This window comes from Nasonia vitripennis, chromosome 3 (assembly GCF_009193385.2).
Source record: "Nasonia vitripennis strain AsymCx chromosome 3, Nvit_psr_1.1, whole genome shotgun sequence".
NCBI lineage: Eukaryota > Metazoa > Arthropoda > Insecta > Hymenoptera > Pteromalidae > Nasonia > Nasonia vitripennis.
In genome coordinates, this window is record NC_045759.1 from 22,933,619 (window position 1) to 22,955,481 (window position 21,863).

At 49.2% G+C, this 21,863-nt stretch overlaps 1 protein-coding gene across 12 annotated transcripts in view; it reads left to right on the forward strand.

Annotated features, from left to right (window-relative positions):
• LOC100118247 (Down syndrome cell adhesion molecule-like protein Dscam2) overlaps nucleotides 1–21,863 on the forward strand; it is a 79,787-nt gene that overhangs the window by 52,957 nt on the left and 4,967 nt on the right. For 2 of the 12 annotated variants that reach the window (XM_031927437.2, XM_031927445.2), the window contains exons 5-23: nucleotides 2,262–2,411; nucleotides 6,684–7,012; nucleotides 8,401–8,650; nucleotides 10,250–10,394; nucleotides 10,465–10,727; nucleotides 11,066–11,227; nucleotides 13,236–13,580; nucleotides 15,204–15,509; nucleotides 15,736–16,035; nucleotides 16,098–16,229; nucleotides 16,661–16,800; nucleotides 17,409–17,572; nucleotides 17,909–18,120; nucleotides 18,189–18,421; nucleotides 18,498–18,867; nucleotides 19,201–19,476; nucleotides 19,565–20,022; nucleotides 20,116–20,398; nucleotides 21,486–21,644. In XM_031927437.2, coding sequence (XP_031783297.1) covers nucleotides 2,262–2,411; nucleotides 6,684–7,012; nucleotides 8,401–8,650; nucleotides 10,250–10,394; nucleotides 10,465–10,727; nucleotides 11,066–11,227; nucleotides 13,236–13,580; nucleotides 15,204–15,509; nucleotides 15,736–16,035; nucleotides 16,098–16,229; nucleotides 16,661–16,800; nucleotides 17,409–17,572; nucleotides 17,909–18,120; nucleotides 18,189–18,421; nucleotides 18,498–18,867; nucleotides 19,201–19,476; nucleotides 19,565–20,022; nucleotides 20,116–20,398; nucleotides 21,486–21,644 — 4,677 coding nt within the window. Of the gene's footprint in view, nucleotides 1–2,261; nucleotides 2,412–6,683; nucleotides 7,013–8,400; nucleotides 8,651–10,249; nucleotides 10,395–10,464; nucleotides 10,728–11,065; nucleotides 11,228–11,664; nucleotides 11,956–13,235; nucleotides 13,581–15,203; nucleotides 15,510–15,735; nucleotides 16,036–16,097; nucleotides 16,230–16,660; nucleotides 16,801–17,408; nucleotides 17,573–17,908; nucleotides 18,121–18,188; nucleotides 18,422–18,497; nucleotides 18,868–19,200; nucleotides 19,477–19,564; nucleotides 20,023–20,115; nucleotides 20,399–21,485; nucleotides 21,645–21,863 lie in introns of all 12 variants that reach the window. The other 10 variants (XM_031927439.2, XM_032598222.1, XM_032598220.1 and 7 more) reach the window with 8 other exon arrangements.

The following is a 21,863-nucleotide window of genomic DNA, read 5'->3' on the forward strand; positions in this document are numbered from 1 at the left end:
ACCGCGCAGGGCTTAAAACGCGCGAGAGCGTAGATCCTTTCCTCTCGTGCGGAATTCAAGTTTTCCGAGAAAGCTCGTCGAGTCGACTTTTTCAGCGGTAAGTAATTTCAGCTTTCTAACGAGTTCCCCGCCGCGGCGGAGGGACGTGAATTCCAGATGGAGCGGCAGCAGCCGCGATACTCGAACTGCATGTTAATTCGCGGTAGAGGTGAGATTCTTTGCGCTTCTTCTTCGTTTTTTTTTTTTTTTTTTTCATTCCGATGGTGCTGTGTGTTATATTTCTTGTGCCGTCGCGACAGTGGAACGAGTCGGGAATGGCCAGACGCGGCGAGTTTATGCTGCTGCTGGGGTCTTTTTCAAAAAAATAGAGAACACACAGCTCTGTTTTATCTACGACGACGTGTGTTTTCGCTGTGGAAAAATCCACACTTTATTCCGCGAATTTTGCACTTTCGATCAACAAATGTACACAGGAGGAGGAGAGAATTCTTATCCCGAGAGCAGCTGCGAAGAGTGTCTACGCGCGCGTTTGATGGATCGACGAGAGCGGGGTAAGAGCTTGTGTTTCACGGGAAATAAATTCATTTTTAAAATTAACGCTCCGAGGGAATTTCGTAAAAATGAAGCTAATTTAATATTTCCGAGTAGTAGCTCGTTTCATTACGCAAGTCGAGATGAGTATACAAAGCTCTGTAGCATCATATCCCGCGCTCGAAACGAAAAAAAAAGCACACAACGCGAGAGAGAACAAAAAACAGACGTATTCAGCCTCTCGATTCGCGCGTCTTTCCCATCGGAACTGCACATACTCGGCCAGCTGATCGATACACCTACACACACACACACACACACACACGCATACTTTCGATCCTCTCGAGCTCCCGCGCACTTGACATTCGCTCTTTTTTTCATCCTCCATCCATACACACCATCGTCCGCTGCATAACAACGCGTTGTTTTCTTGTTTGCTCGGCGGCTCTCTCGTCCTGTTATTCTTTTTTAATAATCACCAACGCGCAGCTCGCGAGGCAATAAAGCTAATGGAGTATACCACCTCGACGGATACAGTAGCTGTCGCGCGTGTCTAATTAATTTTCTGATTATAATTTCCAAGCCGCGGATTAAAATGTTCGTATCTAGATAATTAAATGGCAAGCAACGCAGATGGAATATTTACCTCGTATACGCATGCGGGGGCGGTATACGGGAGAAAAAGTCCCGCACGCGCGATAAATCGACTTTTGAGGACCCGACGCGGTCCACTTGGAAAAGTAGCAGCGCGCCGGTGGCGGGGATTGATCGTTCCATTATTCCGCGAGCACTTCCGGAGCTGTCGATCAATGCGAATCCTCTCAGTGGCTGGAAGCTTTTCTCTCGGTTCGCGTCTTTTTCCACACTGCGCTGTTTTCATCCATCGAGATTTGCATACGCACGCGCGCGCGCGCGCGCGGCGACAATCGTGGAAATGCGGGCGCGCGAGGGAAAAGCCCGGAGGGAATTTCAAATTTTAATTAAGCGCTACTCCCCGATTTTAGCGCAAATAGTGGCTAGTGCGTGCGCGTATTATAGGCGCGCGGGTACTCTAAAAAATGAACTGCACTGCACTGCAATATTCATTTCGCTCCTTTTTTCTGTCCGCGATTTGAATCGCGGGAATTATTATTTCGAGCCGCAGCTGTAACGAACACCCGTTTTTTTCAAAGGCACGAATGCAGCAGCTTTTTTTGTCAGCGGCCTGGCAGGTCCATGAAATTTAAATCGCTGCAGTCTCGAAAAAAGCGCTGATTTCGACGAAATTCGCGTGGCTGTATAACAGCAAACGACGTTATGTACGAGAGATTGAAGTCATTTTCCCGCGCGGCGGGAGAGAATATAAAGGCTGAAAAGCTCATCGCGAAATCCGAAAGCTCTAGACGATTGCAGCATAATCAAGAAAGGCGTCTGTGCGTCCTGAAGGTTTAACGAGCGCTAAAGCTCGCGCTCGCGAGAGATTAGACAATGCGCGTCTTGATTCCTCGCAGCAGCAGTCTCGGCAGCGCGTCATTTATGCAAATGGCTGCGCGCAGCTATATCTCGAAAATCACGCGACTGTAGCACTACGTCGCAGCTGCAGCGAAGGAAGCACGCTAAACGATCTCGTCTCCCTTCGCGCGAATCCCTCCTGCGAACGTCTCTATACGTAGCCGCAGATATACATCTATACACACACACACACACACACACAGAGATATCTATATATGTATATCGTTCCATTGTTGCAGATGGGAAATACCACATGCTGCCGACCGGGGAACTTCTGGTGTTCTCGGTAACTTCGGCGGACGCGCACGCCAGCTACCGGTGCCGCACTGTCCATCACGTGACTGGGAGCACAGTCGAAAGTTCCTCCTACGCTCATTTGGTGGTTACCGGTAAGTCATGCGTCTGTGTGAGTCTTCTCTCACTCGCTCTCACTCCCCTGCGGCGCCTATTGTTCTCGACAACGACTGCACACCTGCAGTACAGCGGCTTACGCGACGTCTACAGCTCCTGCATGCAGTTGCGCGAGGCGTCTTATTAGGATTAACTTCTGTCGCGACTGGCACGATTCGCATATTATAGTGTATACGAGTTTGTTATACGCGGCTTGGAGTCGTGAAATTGATACATATCTGCTATGTATACTGTTCTGATTCTTCGTGTGCAACGACCTGATTAGCGCATCGAGTTTGCACGGAGCCAAAAAGAATTGGCCACTAAAAACATCTTCGAAATAAACGCAATCTCGTGCCAAGTAGTCAAAGTCCAGGACTAGTCAGTCCGGGAAATTCCAATTTAAACACTTCCTTCCGGCTACCCCTGTACAGACAGCTCCCACTCCCTCGCACTAATAAAGAGAGTAAAGCTCACAGAATAATCCAATCCGTCACACGATATTACCATTCGGGAAACACAGCAGCAGAGGCAGGAGAGGCGCAGGAAACTCAGAGGCGAAATTACACGAAGCCTGCAATTTCGAGCTACAGCTGAAGAAAATTCATTTATCAAAGTTAGGATATTAAAGCGCTACTCGCTGCAGCGCGGCAGTAGGCAGATGGCGTGAAAACGAATAAACAGGCACATCGCCGTAACGCAATTATAACCGCAACACAGAGAGAGAGAGAGAGAGAGAGAGAGAGAGAGAGAGCGACGCGCGTTTATGTTATGCGTCTCCCCCCCTCTCTCTCTCTCAGGGGAAGGGAATAGAAATCCTAAGACGAGAGAGAGAGAGGCGGGGGCCGCGAATTTCCAAAGTAGCCGAGAGACGGAAACTAATTTAATACAAAGTCTCGCGACTAATCAAACTGGGGCTTCAGCGGCACACCCGACTTCCACACGCTTGAAAATGCGGTTTCGCGCGCTTGCGACTCCCTCTGTGTACGCACAGACGATTATTACGAGGCAGCTGCGCTGCGCCGAACGTGTTTCTCGCACACACGTGACAACTTTGCGCCTAGCTAAACCGGTTAATACGCGCGTACACATCGGCGTTAGGCGGCTCGGATTTGATTCGGATTCGATATTTTTCTCTTCGATTATCGCGAGCTCGATCCCATCGCTGTATGCTCGTTAACTAAGGCTAATCTAGGCGAGCTTGCACTTATCGAAGATCTCCTAGAACACACAGCCCCGCACACTCCCGGCTATCTGGCAAACTTCCTGGAAACCGATACACATCGACACTGCGCACACGGCGATGCTGTAGATATACTATATATATATATACGTATATACAAGGGCGCTTTAATGAGTTTCGCAAATCGAGCCAGGTGCTGGCGCGAGCTCGGAAGCATTCATAAACAAAACGGGACAATTCGTTACGACTAATTGCGTGGGAGGCGCTCGCGCGTAAAAGAGGCTGTACACCCTGTTGATTAAACTCGCCCCCCCTGCGTATTCCACGGGCATATTTCGGCGATGCAGCCGCTGCAAAGCGTTTACGCGCACCTGCGTGTAAAGAGAAGCTGTACTGCTGTATATAGCATAGGTCTATACGTGTATGTACGTGTGTGGTTCGCATTTGCGGAATGACGGCTGAAAGGGCTTTCCTCAGGACTGTCAATTAAATGGCCTCTCTCGATGCTGCGCAGCGCTGAGAGCTATAGGGATATAAGTGCGTATAGCGTGTGTTGCTGGATCAGAAACACTGGAATCGATGTACGGACGCTATCGGTCGTTTTTACGAACAACACCGCCGGCTACTCTTCAATATTTATAATTTTATACATCGGCGCAATTATATACGTATATAAGCTGCTCTGTTTTGTCCCGCGGAGCGCAAATAATTATGAAAAATGAATAATTCAAAGGCTGCCTGCGTTTGTTTACGCGAAATGTAAATGAGCCTTTGAGGCCCGTGAGCGAAAAAACGAGAGAACGCCACCGTGATTATTTTAACGAGCGGTATCGCCCCTCGGCCATATACGAGCTTATATTTTCAAAAGGCCGAATAGACAATGCGGACTTGATATTTCAAAAGGGGTGGACGGAAAGAGCTAGCGCCGTGAGAGCCATTAATTTTTATCGAGCGTCTATTATCATTTATATACTTTGATCGATCGACGCCGGCGAGAAGAGCAAAAAGAGCCCAGCCGAGATATCCATCAACAAGCCAGAAAGCGAGAGTTGTGCAGAGGTCGACGCACCGACTCTCTCTCTCTCTCTCTCTCTCTCTCTCTCTCTCTCTCTCTGAAAGAAGCTATATACCGAAAGGGGTTCGAAGAAGCCTCGGGGCTCGAAAAAAGGCAGTTATAGAGAGCCAAAAAAAAAAAAATGACAACAACGACGCGCTGACGAAGCTCCGACGTACACACAGCGATATTGTTAATTGATGGGCGAAGCTGTGTGTGTGTGTGTGTGTGTAGCTCTATGATTGCGATGAGCCTTGAAAGCTCCGCGAGTGTTCTTTCTTTTCACGCCGAGGGCTACGAGTCCTCTAATGAAATTGAAAAGTTCAAGCGCGAGAGGGAAGAAGAGAGGAAGATAGCCGGGCGTGCGAGAGACGCCAAGATTAAGCGCTCGGGTAAATTGAAGATGCTGAGCCGTGATGCAGTTAAGCGCCGACGCCGCCGACTGAGAGGGAGTGGATTATTGCTCTGATACTGTCTATCTCTCCGCGATATATACTTTTAATTCGAGCCGTGATTAAATTTTCGAACGTTATTGTTATGTTGTATACGTATCGGGCGAGTGTGTTATTTTTTTTTCTTCATCGAAGGCTAACCGGGAAATATTATACCCGAGCGATTAGCGCCGGAGGGAAAAAGCTCGGCAATTAAGCTTCGGCGTAAATAAAGACAGCCCTGAAAGCCGTTATTTAAGGCTTGATTCGAGGCTCTTAATTACGCGTAATTGTGACAAACCGCCTTTTCAGTCCCGCTACGCGATCGTTTATCGACTGTGCGTATACCTATATTTATACATCTGTGTGTATATAGGAGAGAATATAACCGTCTGCTAAAACCCTCCCGAAATAAAAGAAGAGCGACGAGCGACGAATTATATAAGCGGCGGGAGGGAGGTGGGGGCGGAAAGTGCTTTCAATCTAAAAATAAGGCAAAGCCGATGCATCCATTTCTCTCCGCAATCGACAGACCGAGAAAACGCTCGCGACTGCAAAGTGCAATCCTGCCGCGCTACGTCGACAAGAAACAATGCGGCCGTCGAGCTGCTTCTGCTCTTCGCAATCTTATCGATACGCTAGGAGGGGGGGGGGAGGGAGAGGCCAACGACTTTCCGTACATACGTATATGTATACATACTCGTGTGGGGGTGGGAGGGAGTAGTCGCGAGTCTTTAGCGAGGGCTCAGGCAAATATGCGAGAGTCTCTTATATTCCCCCCGATATAGACGCCGACGACTGATTTGCTTTCCTGTGTTTGCTCGCGATTTCGCCAGTGGAAGCGCTCGGGCTTTAGTCAGACGTGCCATTTCGAGACTTACGCTTGATTGGAAAGTCGCTCGAATAGGGAACAGGCATGGTTTTGCTATATACATATTAATACTTACATATTAATACAGTAGAAAGTAGCGTAAGCATTTAGTACCTCTAGGCCCTAATATGATTAATTAAAAATTCATATGTTTGAGTAGTTTTTAAAACGGCAGTAACGTACGGGCATTTGAGTGCATAAATTCAGTCATCATGAATCTATTTTGATTTTGAAGCATTATCTCTCATCTCTATTATGATTTCGGAGAGAACAATAAGGTTATTTTATGTTTTAAAATTTACATACGTTTATGCATCTATATAAATTTTCATCGTTCGCGCCGCCATATTGATCACGCGAGCTCTCAATCGTTTAAACGTATTATTAGCAAACAGAATTTTCAAAACAATATTACTTAACAAATATTGCAGTAAAAATCGTAGCTCTTGTACTTTTGTGTAAGATTTATTCTTAACTTTATTTTAAAAAAGGTTTTAAAAATCATGTCTGTTCCCTATTATCGCATATATACTTCAAGGAAACTCGCTAACCTCATTATACCCCCGACGTTAATTCAATCGCCCCCAGCTGCGCGAACAACAGTAGTAGCACAGCAGCGAGGCGGAGGAGGAGGAGATAAAAAAAGCTGCCGAAACTTCGAAAGCATCGGGGCTAAAACTGGCGGCTTTCCAAAGCAAACTACAATCCTGGCATTATATATGTTGTCCACAGAGCACCGGAATCCAGTACCGCCCCGGTTCAACGAGCGCATGAGCCCAGCCCCGGTGAAGACGGGTGACACTATAGTGCTGTCCTGCATATCCCAGGGCATACCCCCGCCGATGTACCTCTGGTTCCGGGAGTCCATCAGCGCCGGACCCGAGATGATAACCAACTCCGAGAGGATCCACGCGAGGTCCGGTGTCCTGGTGGTGCAACAAGCCAGACTCGAGGATGCCGGCAGGTACGTCTGCCACGCGAACAACACCGCCGGCTCCGAGAGGGTCGAGCTCGAGGTCTCCATCATCAGCGCGCTCACTATCCGAGTGTCGCCGCAACAGGTAAGGAAAAATGCCCGCAAAGGATTAAAATGATATTCATGAACTCGCTTAAAATTCCAATTAAAAACGCGAGTCTCTGGAATATTCCGAGCTTTGACGTCCGCGCGAGGTACGGATTTCTTTGTCCCACTCAATTTTCCTCTGTTTACACATACGACAAAGTCGCGCGCATACCCAGTGGTCCATCGCTTTGCGGCTCTTTATTTCATTCTCGCCTCGCTACAACTAGCGCTGCACACTCGGCTAAAAGACGCGTCAACGTCATTACGCGCCTCGACGCTTTTCTCCGCGACTCCCTTTTTTTTTTCTCAACCGGCCTTTGCGCGCGAAAAAGCGTCGCGCGCTTAACGCCGTCGCTGCTGCACTTAACGCCCCCGCGCGCACTCGTCGCCTGTCTTTGACTCGTTTTTTTTTTGAAACATCTATGCGTATACGTGTGTAAAAATATCGAAGCGGTTTATGCTTATGAAAAAAAAATTAATTTTTCGGGCTCGGCGAATCCGGCCGCCCTAATAAGCGCCGCGAATAAACAAAAGCAGGCAGTAGCAGACGTTCCATTACCCGCATACACACCACGGAAAGAGGAAAAAAAGGGGGAAGCCGCTATCGCGCTGCTGCAGTCCACCGCGCGCGGGAAAGAAAATAGTCGAGAGAGAGAGAGAGAGAGAGAGAGAAAGAGAGAGCGGTATAGCTAGCCCGAGGCTATAGGGTATACGCGCGGCTCTGCTGTATAAGAGGTGTATACGGAGAGACTAGCATGCCCCAGTGTGTATGTGTACTGGATAGAGAGATTGCATCGAGGCTCGAGCCGGAAATGAGAGTTTAGAATCGCGGGCTCAGCCGCGGCGGCCGGGAATTAATCGGATTCGAGTATCGAAGTGGGGGATGGAACGAATGGGAGAGGTCAGTCCGTGCCAATCAGCATGATGTGGCCTCTCTGCTTTCAGACTAAGAGTCGCTGCTCATTCTATACACACACACACACGCGTGCGCGGCCGGGCGGGCTTATACGTACTGGAAGCTATGCCGCCCCGCGTAATATCGCGCGAATTTGATTTCTGTGGGATCAAAGCCCCCCCCCCCCCTCTATCTCTCTCGCTCTGCTTATGCATACTATACGCGCGCGCGAGCTTAATCGATGGCCGTAGAAGCTCCTCTCTCTCTCTCTCTCTCTCTCTCTGTACTTGGATGGATGCAATGCAGGGATGCCTCAAAGCCATTATTGAAATTCCAGCGGCGCTGGCTTCCAGCGTGACTTCCTCCGCGTCGAGATGTGAATATATGCCGAGAGGAGTATATATACGTATACATCGGGAGGGATAGAGCTTTTCGCGTTATTTTTTGCGATTGCGATACGATAAGCTTTATAATTGATTGATTGATCGCAGGTGACGGTGGACCTGGGAAAGGACGCGGAGTTCCAGTGCTCGGTGCAGGGACAGCCACAGCCGACGATATCCTGGGCGAAGGATGCCGTGCCCATCAGGGAGGGCACCTCCAGCAGGACGAAGATCCAGGGCTCCGGAGGCTCGGTTCTCCACATATCGAGCATCACCAGGGACGACAAGGGCATGTACCAGTGCTTCGCCAAGAACGACTACGAGATGGTCCAGGCCACTGCTGAACTCAGGCTTGGAGGTATTTTATTGGCGAGTTTATTCCGCACCACACGTGCGCATTCCAATGGAAACCCCCGACGTAATTCGCGTTATCGCCTACACAGCCGTGGATTCGGCTATACATGCCCGCTCGCGCGATGTAATATGCATACAGAGCGCTTGCGGTACATACGCGGCCGCTCAGGCGACATCAACGAAACGACGTTTTGACGTGCGATCGATCAATCCTAGCGGTATTAATTTGCGACTAATAGAAACTCCCCCTTCCGCCCACCTGACCCGTGTCCCACATCCCCACCCGGTATATACAAGCCATATAATACCGTGGTTTACGGCCACGCGCGCTTCTCCAGTACAACTATATCGATTATACCAGTGCAATTACGCAATAATCTCGTTTCACCCCCTCGACAATATCTATACGTCCCGGCTCGAGTTTGCATATTTATTATTATCCGGGCGCAGCTCGCTGGTATCAATAAAAGTATTGCGCGCTTGTGCATTATATAACTTTACATACTGCACGAAATATCATCCAGAAGTCCTTCCTCTCCCGTCTCTCAGACCCGTAAATAACAATCGCCGAAAGAACGCGTTTCGCAGCAGTAGATGAGAGGTATAGAGACGCACACGCTGCATCAGCGGAGATAGCAATCCGGCGCTATAATTTATATCGACAGGCGATAATGGTATATACACGCGCGCGGGCGTGGCTCTCTATATGCGGCCTGATTTACGCCAGCGACAAACTTGCCGCTGCGGTTTATTGTCGGCCGTATAATTTGGGGTTAATTCACTAGGCTGGACCGTCGACCTCTTTCTCTCTCTCTCTCTCTCTCTCGCTCTGCCTCTCCTCTACCCCCGCAGCAGCGAGAAACATCCGAGTCCGGGGCGTCAAACCGCAGATCGATTGTTCTCCCTACTGTACTGTACTCGCGCAGCGGGAGGTCTTGTCATGCAAATGTTGCGTGAAACGCAAATGCCCGGGCAACTCGAGTCCGCTGCTGCTGCTGCTGCTGCATAATACCCGATCCCGTTATTCCCAGCTGTGCCCGGGTTAAAACTTGGAAAAATGGATACATACCCGCGAGGGCTTCGCCCGATGATTAGCCGATGATCTGACAGTGACGTAATCCGTTGCGTGTAATTATATCCATCGGAAAAAAAAGGGCCAATGGTTTCGCGTTGCGGACTTGTCTGCTATACAACGATGATATAGTTTACTAATTAGCTCCACCCCCCCCCCCCCCCCCGTGTTTGCCAAGCGATTATTACTCGGTTTACACTAGCTCGCGCGGTATCGGTTCACGCTCCACTTGAAAATTATTCCGTATATACAACAGAGTCCGTACACGCGATGCGCGAACTTTCGCCCAAAAACGACTCTCCAGCCTACTACATACCTACGCGCATAGTGTATACCTGTAGCGTATTAAGTAGCAAGTAACTACACGTCAGCGGATAACGAGGCGAAACGTTATGGATTATTAACTGCTCGGTACCGCTTCTTGCCGCGCTCCGCAGCGTTATACCCCCCTGCCTGCATATATTGAACGGCATAGAGCCGAGAGAGAGAGAGAGAGAGATGAGGTTATAACGCAAGCTCTTACGTATTCAGATGCGGCGCCCCAACTAGTTTACAAGTTCATCGAGCAGACTATACAGCCGGGACCTTCGGTGTCCCTCAAGTGCATCGCCACGGGTAATCCGACGCCGCACTTCGCCTGGACTCTCGATGGCTTTCCTTTGCCCCAGAACGACAGGTACGCATTTTTCTTTTTTCTTTTTTTTTTTATTTTTTGTTCTCTCTTTCACAGCACGACTGACTTTCAGGTTCATGATCGGCCAGTACGTGACGGTCCACGGCGACGTGATCTCCCACGTGAACATCAGCTCGGTGCGCGTGGACGACGGCGGAGAGTATCGCTGCTCGGCGGTCAATCGAGGCGGGACCATACACCACGGTGCCAGGCTCAACATCTACGGGCCGCCGCACGTCAGGCCCATGGGCAAGTACGCCGCCGTGGCCGGGGAGACGACCGTCATCAAGTGCCCCGTCGCCGGATTCCCCATCAGCAGCATCGTCTGGGAAAAGGGTATGCATTTTTTTGCGCCCAAAGTGCATTCGTTACGGGTCCGCACGTACGTCGAAGTTAAAACAGCCGAAAGTTCCCCGTCGAAATTAGCAGCAGCCGGCGCATCGATGACTCTCTCTCTCGAGTATAGAGCCGAGCACGTCCGGGATGCTCCCATTCTCCCGCTCGCTCGAAACATACGTATAAACGCGTACACGTAGCTTTGAACTTTCGAGAGCGAGAGCCTTACGATGTTACTCGCTCCCGAAAGTAGAAGTAGGAGAAGAAGAAGAAGAAAAAGAAGTTCGCGTCCGCTGTAATCGAATGTATCCCTTTTTTTCCTTTTCGAACTTTCGCAGACGGGCAAGTTCTGCCGACGAGTCGACGGCAGGAGGTCTCGGCGAACGGCACGCTCACGCTCCACCAGGTCGACAGCAACACCGACCGAGGAGCCTACACCTGCACCGCTCGCAACCAGCAGGGAAGGTTCGACTCGCAAACTGTGCACATCGAGGTCAAAGGTACGTGTCACTCGATTATCCCCTCGATATAACACACGCTCTCTATCTCTCACAGTTTCAAGAAGGAGAACAAGTTCTTTCCAGTGTTTCTGAAGGAGACAAAAGTTTTTCGAAAGTTTAGACGCCGCAACAGGTTCCCGCAGCGGCGAGTGGCTGAGCGGCTTACATCTACATAGATAACTCGCGGGAGCGCTGGAACGCAGCTCTCCTTGATTTATGACTTTGCAGCCGTGGAGTCGCTGAATTTTTTACGGCCGAGCGTCGTCTTGATTGCTTCGCTGTCCGAGCGTAACCCGAGCTTTTCTACTTGGTACTCATACCGTGTACATAAGCAAAGAGCGAATCATCTCAAATCGACACTCGGCCGAGACGATCTCTGTAACCCCCACTGACTAACCACACCCATCACGTGTGTGTCTCTCTGTGTGTCTTTGCAGTACCTCCGAAAATCGAGTCGTTTAGCTTTCCGGGAAACATCCAGTCGGGCGCGCGGGTCCACGTGACCTGCGTCGTCAGCGAAGGCGACTCGCCGGTGAAGATTGTCTGGAAGAAGGACGGCATGCCATTGAGCTCGTACCGCGATCTGGATGTCGCGACTAACCAGATCAGCGAGTACGATCTCGCGCTGAGGATATCGAGCGCGTCACCCGTCCACAACGGCAACTACACGTGCGAGGCGAGCAATTCCGCCGCCAAAGCCTCGCGCACCGAGAGACTGCTCGTTCACGGTACGGAGAGATTGTTCATGATGTCGCGAGAGAAAAATGAGCGAATTGCGTAAAGCAGACAGAAAATAGAAGATTGTGCGTTAATTTTCAGTGCCATGTCGGCGTGTACACGGTGTATCAAACGCGATAACAGATACGATTTTTCAGTCGCGGGTATTATATAATCCGATTGGTGGCCGCGTATCAAAACTAAAATAAAAAGCGTCGCGCCGGCAAACAAAAGCCCCCGAAAATTCGGTTACACGAATGCTTAACCCGAGCCGCACTCCCTCGCTCGTGCGCTCGCATGCCAGCTTGATTAACAAACTGTTATGTACGTTCGCCGGCGAGAGAGAGAGAGAGAGAGAGATAGGCTAGGACAAATCGGCCGGGCGTATTTTGTTATTCTCCGAACGCGAGCGAGCAAACAATGTCCGCTCATATTCCACGGGTATTAAAAAGCATAGCGGCATACTATACCACACGCAGTGTAGAGAGCAGGGCGAAAAAGTGAGAGAGGGAGAGAAAGCAGCAGTAGCAGCAATGGAAAACAAATCAAAACTCGCGGGCTTTGTTCGGACTCAAAGGTGCTGCTGCTGGCTTTTTTCCCCTCGTTTTTTGCGCTGCTCGCGTCACGCGTGTGTCTGTGTAGGTGTGCTGCGCGCCGACAACCTAAAAGCAGACGAGTATCGCTGCATATGTACGCGTACAAGGGAATGCGCAGAGCAATCTCTGCCCGAATTATTTCCAAACAGTCGACGCGTACTATGGCCTACGGGACTCCGACCAATCATGCGCTTTTTCTAAATACTCGGGGACCCTTTTCCCATGACAATGTATAAACTCCTTTTGTTTACGCCACAGGATGCGACTACTCTGCATGGACCCACCATATACTACAGTACACTACAAACATGGATCAGCACACGACATGCCACACAGTTCATACTCTGAAATATTTCGATCATGTGTATTAGACACGTAAGCTACTTCCGTCGCGATTGCGCAGCGCAAAGTTGTGCGCAGTATAAATTATCCGATTGAATTGAAAGAATTAAAAGTTTTCCAAGTATGGCAACCTTTTCGCTAAAAAACGCTCTGCACACCTTTGGCTGCGTAAGTCGCCTCTCCAACCCAGAGCCTCCTCATATTGAAAACTGGAGAAAATCCTCGTCGTCGTCATCGTCGCATGTTATCATCATTATTCAGCGGCAGCAACAGAAGAAGAATAGGAGCACAAGCCGAATCTCAGTACGACAGCCTCTAATCCGAGCGCCTCTCTTGTGTCTGCTTTGATTCAGTGCCACCTCGGATCGCGCCGTTCCACTTTAACGAGGACCTCTCGGAAGGTGTGCGCGCCCAAGTGACCTGCATGGTCGACATGGGTGACGCGCCCTTCGTGATCAGCTGGTCCAAAGACGGTCAGCTCATCCAGAGCTCGGACAATTCGTTCGGGGCCAGTCGCTACGGGAGCCAACCGCAGCAGCACCAGCAGACACCGGCTGGACTGACTGTCAACAACATGTACGGCCATTCCAGCACGATCATGATCGAGCGCGTCGCTGCCAATCACACGGGCAACTACACCTGCCACGCGCGCAATTCCGTAGCCGAGGTCTCGCACACTGCCGAGCTCGTCGTTCGCGGTAATTTCTTCTGCCAGCGGGAAGAGGAGCGCATCGATTCTTCGCTAATTTTTATGCGCACAGTTTCTCCAGCACCACTGCATATTATTATAGTAATAACGAGGAGACGCTGACGCTGTTCGCTTTCCTTGCTTTCGATTGTCGTAGCGAAGCAGCGTCAAGCATAATATTCTATATTCCTCTCCTACGGCGATCCTAATTTCCAGAATCAATGAAAGCATTGGAGAGAGCAAAAGTTCTCTCGCCGCACCGAATTCACTTATATACTGCGGAATTCTTTTTCTCTCGCACCCACTACTGTGTTGTACGTCGCACACTGCACGGATTTGCGCTGCACCACACGCACACGAGAACGTATGCATCGTCGGGGCGAGGGCTTTGTTCGATAGAATCGAAGCCAGCAGTGATTTGTGATCGTCCACGGCTAATCTGGAGCACCAGCAGCACGTTCTGCACAAAAGAGATCTCCATATCCTCATATCCCCGTTTATCCTTTCTCGCTCTCACTACTACTACCATGTGTGCGCACTTTGAAATGCACTCACTCTTTCTCTATATGCACCCACGCACAAGCACATATTCTCCACGATAATTACCGGCTCACCGATGTGCATATACATGTGCGCGTGTGTTTACGCTGCTGTTGTTGCTGCTGCTGCTGCTGCTGCTGCTTCGCGCTTTAATGCTTCGCGAGGGAATTATTACGATCGAGCGCTCGCCAATTGTTCTCGCTCAGTTGAGGATACGCTTCGATGGTTTTTTCGAAAATTCGCGCGCTTTTTGTTCTCTTGTGTTGTGTTCGCGAGTATTGGGTTACGCTTGGAGGATTTCGTTTCGCCGAGCAGAGGCCGCGCATTAATCATTCGCGCGAGGATCGTCCGCTACTACTGCTGTGCGTGTATTGATTCCGCGAGGAAATTGTTATATCTTTTCATTTAATTTGTGATATTATTTCAGTTTGCGCTGTTCGCGCTTTTGGGAAATATTGGTCGTTGATTTTTCTTTTAAATGAAATTCAACTTTTTGCCGTGCAATAAATTTGATATTCGACGCGGAAACCCGTCGGGGAATATTCTTGTATTTACTTTTAATTAAATCCTGTTTGTTGCTGGCAATTGATGCGTCGCGCTTCGATGTAGAGAGTATTTTTTTTTGCCCGGCGCCGGTAATAATTGGTGAGAGAACATCACATGTACTTTGATCTGCACAAAATTACACCATATTACAGCACAGTATATACACCACCAGTTTGTTAACAAAAAAAAAAATCGCAATTTTCGACAATCAAAAGTCTCTGTTTTTCACGCACAGCCTCACGGCGCACCCTTTTATACAGTTTATATATAAATATTTATATCACTGGGTAAAAAAATGTCTGCACAGCACTGATATTTCTGTTGTTTGTTTTTGCGTTCTGCGCTCACGATATAATTTAATCTGTATTTCCCGTAGAATCACCAGTGGAAACGTCTTAAATTACGAAATCGAGATTAACTCGCTAAAATTGAAGGAATAAGACGTTTCCATCGTAGACGTCTCTCTCTCTCTATCTCTCTCTTGTATACTAACTCGTCTCTTTTGCATACGCCCACCCTACCATACGTCCCTTCCAACCGCATACAGTACCCCCACGATGGCTGATGGAGCCGCAGGACGTTCACGCGCCGGAGGGTATGTCGAAGCTGATCCTTCACTGCCACGCCGACGGTTTCCCGCCGCCGAGCGTCACCTGGCGCAAGGCTAGCGGCAGCAAGCCCGGCGACTACAAGGACATCGCCGGACACGAGCACAGCCACGATCCCAAGATTCACTCGAATGGCTCCTTGGTCTTTGCCAGGGTACAGGAGGATCACGAGGGTTATTATCTCTGCGAGGCCGTCAATGGAATCGGGGCTGGACTGAGCAAGGTGGTCTACCTCACTGTCAACGGTGAGGATTCCTCGCATTTCAAGCGCGAGTTTTGCTGGAAAAATAAAGCCGCTTGATTTATTGGCTTATTTTTCAATGTATTCGTTACGCGAGCCGATATAAAAGTGTACGCCTATGAAATATCGGGATGATAAAAGCGCGATTATAACACAATGGATTTCGTTTATTTCAGTACCGTACGATATGAAAATAATTTGAAAAAAAAAAACAACTTTTTCTCTCACAGCCCCGGCGCACTTCCCGGTGAAGCACGAGAACCGAACGGCCCGTCTCGGTTCCAACGCGTCCCTGCGCTGCGAAGCGAAGGGCGATCACCCGTTAAAGATCGTCTGGCGCAAAGCCGGATCCCAGCTCGAACCAGCTGTCACGGACTACCGGTACATGGTCAAGGAGCAGAACACCACAGACGGCGTCGTCTCTACCCTGGGTCTTCTCGGCACGACGAGGGAAGACAGCGACCGGTACTTTTGCATCGCCAGCAACGCTTACGGAAGGGACGAGATGACGATACATCTGTACATTCAAGGTACGCATCTGTATACACACAGTCTGTCGTGCGACGCTGTAATTTCATTGTCGAATTCGCAGAGCCACCGGATTTTCCGAGAAATCTGCGCGTCAAGGAGAAGGGCAGTCGTTACATAAAGCTCGGCTGGAGCAGTAGTCAGGATGGCAACAGCCCGATCACCCAGTACATCATCGAGTATAAAACCGAGTCAGGTATGGTTACATTGTGTGCGTTTCGATAAATGCTGGAATTACCTCGAACCGTTCAATAGTCCGTATGCGAACATCCCTTTGATACGTCGAGCACAATCGAGGACCCGAATGAATAATCAATTTTCGATTACGCAAGGAGTCTCTCATTGACAATTTATCAGCTCGATTAAATACCAGCCAGCACGGCTTATCCTAAAAACTTTTAATTGACTAGAAACTCGATCCCTCGCTGCGGCATAATAGAGCCACACGGGGGCGTTTCTTCCAAACAGCTGGGAGCTCGTAAATTATTGGCATAAATAAATACACCTACGTAGCGCAGTATTGCGCGATCGTTAAACTCGGGTGGTATAACGTTGGAGTAGCTCTCTGCCTCTCTGCTAGCGGTGCCGGAAAGAGATATTGAATAGTTTGATAACTTGCCTGTGCAGAAGTTTGGCACGACCATACGTTTCACACTACGGTACCCGGGAGCCAGGAGCACGCCCACATAAGCGGCCTCCGACCGGCGGTTACATATCAATTTCGCATTTTCGCCGAGAACGAACTTGGCAGGAGTCAACCCAGCGACGTACGTATACCAGCACATTTTCTGCCTACCTGTCCTTTCTCTCTCTCTCTCTCTCTCTCTCTCTCTCTCTCTCTCTCTCTCCCTCTCTCCGTCTGTTTTGCTGGCTTGTGCATTTCCAGCGAGGCTATCTGGCTGATTAATATTTCGCTGAGACTGGGGGATGTCGTTTCTTCATAATTTCGCGTCAAAGACTCCGACTGCAGTACAGCGGACGAAACGACCACGGGGTAGTTTTTTGCGCTTACTTTTTATCGAGCGTGCGCGCAGTCGATAGCCGTATTTATGGGTAAATAGCGGTGTTTGATGCGAACTCGCTTATAAAAAGTTTAAAGTTGCTTTTACATAGCCGCCGGCCTTGTTGCATCAACTCGGTCACGGAATGCAGCAAATTTTTGTAATACATAATCGAGAATTCTAAAAGACTGAAAATTGCAGTTTCAAAAAGTCCATAGCCGACTTGCAAAATTAATATCAATCTCCCTCTCAGTCGAAGCGCGAGATAGCAACTCGCAACTCCTATAAATCACCAGGTGTAGCGTGTAGCGCACGAGACACGCGCGTTCGCTTCTTGATGTGTATAACGCCAAGGGTTGTAAACTGCTTCGCAGATTTTGGACGCGATGACGGAGGGCGAGACGCCCGGCGGACCGCCGAAGAATCTCAAAGTCGAGCCTGTCAGTTCGACGGAATTGAAGGTAACGTGGGATCCGCCGGTCGATGATTTATGGAACGGCGAGATTCTCGGCTACCACGTCGGCTACAAGGAGCAACGGTAAAATAATAATAAATAGCCCTGCTTGCGCGTTGCGCTTCTTCTATGTCTGTGAAATATGATTCGCGGGGAGGGATTTAATTTTTTTGCCGTTAATGCTTTTCACGAGGGACCTCGGCTCGTTCCGATGGCTTTTCTTTTCGGAGTTTCGGAAAGTGCTTTTACATTCGCGAACGAGCAAAGTTGAGAGCTCGAGCTCGAGGAAATTTTTCTCTGCTATACTTGCGCGCTCGCGTAATTTTCTCTAAAAGCTTTTCCGATATTCACAGAGGTCCTTTACTTTCTGATCGACGATAAACTTTTTCGCATAATCGACATTCTCTTTGACGACCTTAGACACGGAGCGGAGTACATGTATCGAACGGTAGAAGGCCGGATCTCGACGGCGAGCATAGCCCTGGGCTTGGCGAGGACAGCTATACCGGGACGACAGTGTCAATTGTCGAACCTGAAGAAGTACACGCGCTACAGCATCGTCGTTCAGGCTTACAATGCCCTCGGCGCTGGTCCCATGACGCCGGAGGTCGTCGCCCAGACCCTCGAAGACGGTAAGTACGTTATCGAGAAGAAACGAAAGTGTACGAGGCTGACTCACGCGTGACGTTTTCACTTGCAGTTCCGTCGAGTCCACCGCAGGACGTGAGGTGCACGCCTCTGACGTCGCAGTCGCTGCAGGTGACCTGGGACCCACCGCCCAACTCCAGTCTCAACGGTATTCTCAAGGGCTACAAGGTCATGTACGAGAACATGAACGCGCTCACCGACAGCACCAAGGTCGAGACCAAGAGCACGACTGCGCTCATCGTTGGACTGACCAATCTCGAGAAGCACACCAACTACTCGGTGCAGGTCAGTAGAGCATCATTCTGTTCTATTCGTTCAATGAATCTATCGCGACTACTTCGATCGTCGGTCGTTGCGTCAGGTATCGGCCTACACCCGAGCCGGCGACGGCCTACCCTCAGCTCCGCTCTACTGCGTCACGGAGGAGGACAGGCCCGAGGTACCCGCGGGCATCAAGGCAGTGGCTTCGTCGGCGACCTCGATAATAGTCTCCTGGCAGCCGCCGCTTCGCAGTAACGGTATCATCACTTCGTACAGCGTACACGTACGACCAGTAGGTCCTGACGGCCCCGACGGCAAGTGGTTCACGCGTAATCTGCCGCCTCACAAGACGTTCTACCTCGCCGAGAACCTGCACAAAAAGAATCAGTACGAGTTCAACATAGCCGCTGTGACGGCGGTTGGTGACGGGCCGCGCACGCCCTCCATCCTCGTCTCGCCGTCCAGCGAAGGTATGACTTTTACGAGCTTGCGTTCGCACTTTCGCTTTGTTATATGGAGCTCTGGACTTTTATCTGCGAAGGGATTAAGTGGCTTTTTATGAACGACCGAGCTCGTGCGGTCGGAAGCTTCATGTCCGTTCGTCACATATCCACGTTCGGGATATTTTTGGAGGGACGGTATTACACCAGGGTCGTATCGTTAGCCTTCTGAATATTTCAGTGGTAGTTTCGGTGACACAGTCTCTCTACGTGTTCATTTATGTATGCAGTGAATTTTATAGCGAAACGAAGGAAGACCTCGACTATTTTTAAAATAAAAACGATTCTTTTGCATCGCAACAGTACGGGCGGCCATCTACTCGTTCGGCCAGATCCTCGTGGTGCCGTGGAAGCAGGACGTGACGTTGCCTTGTCAAAGGGTCGGCAAGCCCGAGCCGACGGTGACGTGGAAACAATGGGGTCAAGTTATTAGGTTCGGAGCCTCGTCGAGGGTTACTCTCGAGAATGACGGCTCGCTGCAGATCCGAGATCTGCACAGGGAAGACAGCGGCAATTATACGTGCTTCGTCGAGAATCGCTACGGCTCCGATAAGATCACGCATCGACTGACTGTGCAAGGTAATCCATCTCGTAGATAACATACCTACATACCTAAAACGACTCTATCATGAATATGAAATATCGACTTTGAAAATTCGCTCGACAGTGCCGCCAGCTGCACCATTACTGCACGCGACGAGCGCGACGAGCAACTCGATAAACGTGCAGTGGAAGAACGGCGACGACGGCGGTGCGCCGATACGCGGCTACATCCTGCACTTCAAGCGCGAGTTCGGCGAGTGGGAAGAGATCAAGCTGTCGCACAAGAGCAACAGCTACCAGCTGTCGCAGCTCTGGTGCGGCACCAACTATCAGATCTACCTCACCGCGTACAATCGCATCGGTATGGGCTCGCCCAGCGAGATCGTCAAGGCGATGACGGAGGGCAGCAAACCGGATGACTCCCCAGCCAACGGAGGCGAAAAATTCATCACCGTCAACGTCTCGTGGATCACTCTGCATTTACAGACCTGGAACGACGGAGGCTGCCCCATCACTTATTTCGAGCTGGAGTACAAGAGAAGCGGCGAGGAACTTTGGACCTTCGTTTCGAACAATATCGAAGTACGAATCATGCATCTGTTTTTTTTTTTTTTTTTTTTTTTTTTTTATTTGAGATGAAACGATCAACCTCGTGTAATTTTTTAAATCCATCAGGTGCAAAAGTCGTACACGTTGAGCGAACTGCAGCCAGGCACGACTTACGAGATTCGCATAAGGGCGCACAACAACGCTGGCTCGTCCCTCGCCGAGTACAAAATCACGACGCTACAGTTACACAGCAGTTCCACAGTGCCTGCCCTCGACGTCGACAGATTCATACCCCAGCACACACCGGTCTACGCGGACATCAAGCTAATCCTCCCACTGGTGCTCAGCTCGTTCGCAGTCATCGTCGCGGCTGGCGCAGTGTTTTACTGCTTTCGAAAAAGTAAGCACGGTGAGGAGTCCATCATATGTACAGCTTCTAGAGCATAATAGTATACTTATTTACGTAGTTGGTTGTTTCATTGTATAGTTGAAAGTTTATTCGTGAAAATAAGCCGGTGTATTCGTAAGGTACTTATAGGGCTAATTAAAAGTCGAATGTTTCGAACAAGAGGAAAAAGCGTTGGTGATTCAAAGTTTGCCGGCTTACAAGCTGTAGGTAGCCGCGTCGTGTAGTATTTTTTTCTCTTTTAATTGAGATCGAAACTTTTACTCACAATAGAAGAATTAAATATCCGTTGTCGAGTGAAACAATGCCACATGCGTAATACTTGATTTAGTCAGGACGCAGCACTTTTGATAGAAAACATAGTAACGCGGAGTTTGATTACGTTGATTATCCTCATAAAAAGCAAGTTATAAAATAGTTACCTTTCTTACGCTCCAGCTACCGCAAGGTTCCGCGCGCTGTATTAGTTCACTACGGCGTAAACTTGTTTATTACCTCACGGTGCTCTATAAAGTTTTGATTTACGTAACTCAGGACCGTCGAACAATAAATCCCGCGTTGCGAGCGATGTTATCTTAATGCAAAGACTACGTTTAAGATGCGATCTCGCTCACCTTGTTTACTGTCGAACTACATCATTCATCTTCACAAGATAAGGCTATTATCGTCAAAGTTTATACATCGCGAGCTCTCTTTTTCCTTTCGTTGCAAAAGTTTGTTTCGGAGCAGCCTCGTAGAATAAAAGGAAAGCCGCGGTAAAGTAGAGCGATCTCTATCGCGAAATATAACTTTACACGTGTTATAAAAACAAAGTTAATCTACTTACACAAGTGAGCAGTAACAAATAATTACAAATCTTTTCTCGGAACTGCGCAGAAAACGCGTTCTTCGATCTAACAAAAACAAAGCGAAACTCGACCACTGTAAACGAATTGTTGTCATCGTGCGAAGTGAAGTCGGAGTCCGGGTGAAAGCAAACAGTGCACATACACGTGTTATGAGAATAATAGTAATAGAGTAAGAGAGGAAGAGAAGCGCAAAGCTATGAGAGTAGCTGCTGCTTAACTAGAATTACTGTTAATTAACGTAGGGCCTTTGATGGGTGACTTAGGGAGCCTCCACGACGCGCAGACGGCCGCAGCATTAGATAATAAGCAAAACATGGAGCAGCGAGAGCAGTATTACGCGACTGTGCGCAAGCCTCTGCGGTCGCCTATACACGAGATGGGTACGTTGGAAAGGATACCAGGTAACTCTTCATTGCATTTCCATTTCATGCCATTATTATTATTATTATTATTATTATTATTATCACCGCTGTACCCTGGCTTTCGAGAGGATTTGCCTTTTAGTTTGGCATCGCAATATCATTTTCATTATCATCGTTATCACATACGCCGTATTCATTTCAATTAAATTTTGCGACATCTCTTTTTAATTACACGACTCGCGACTTTCAAATTTTTAA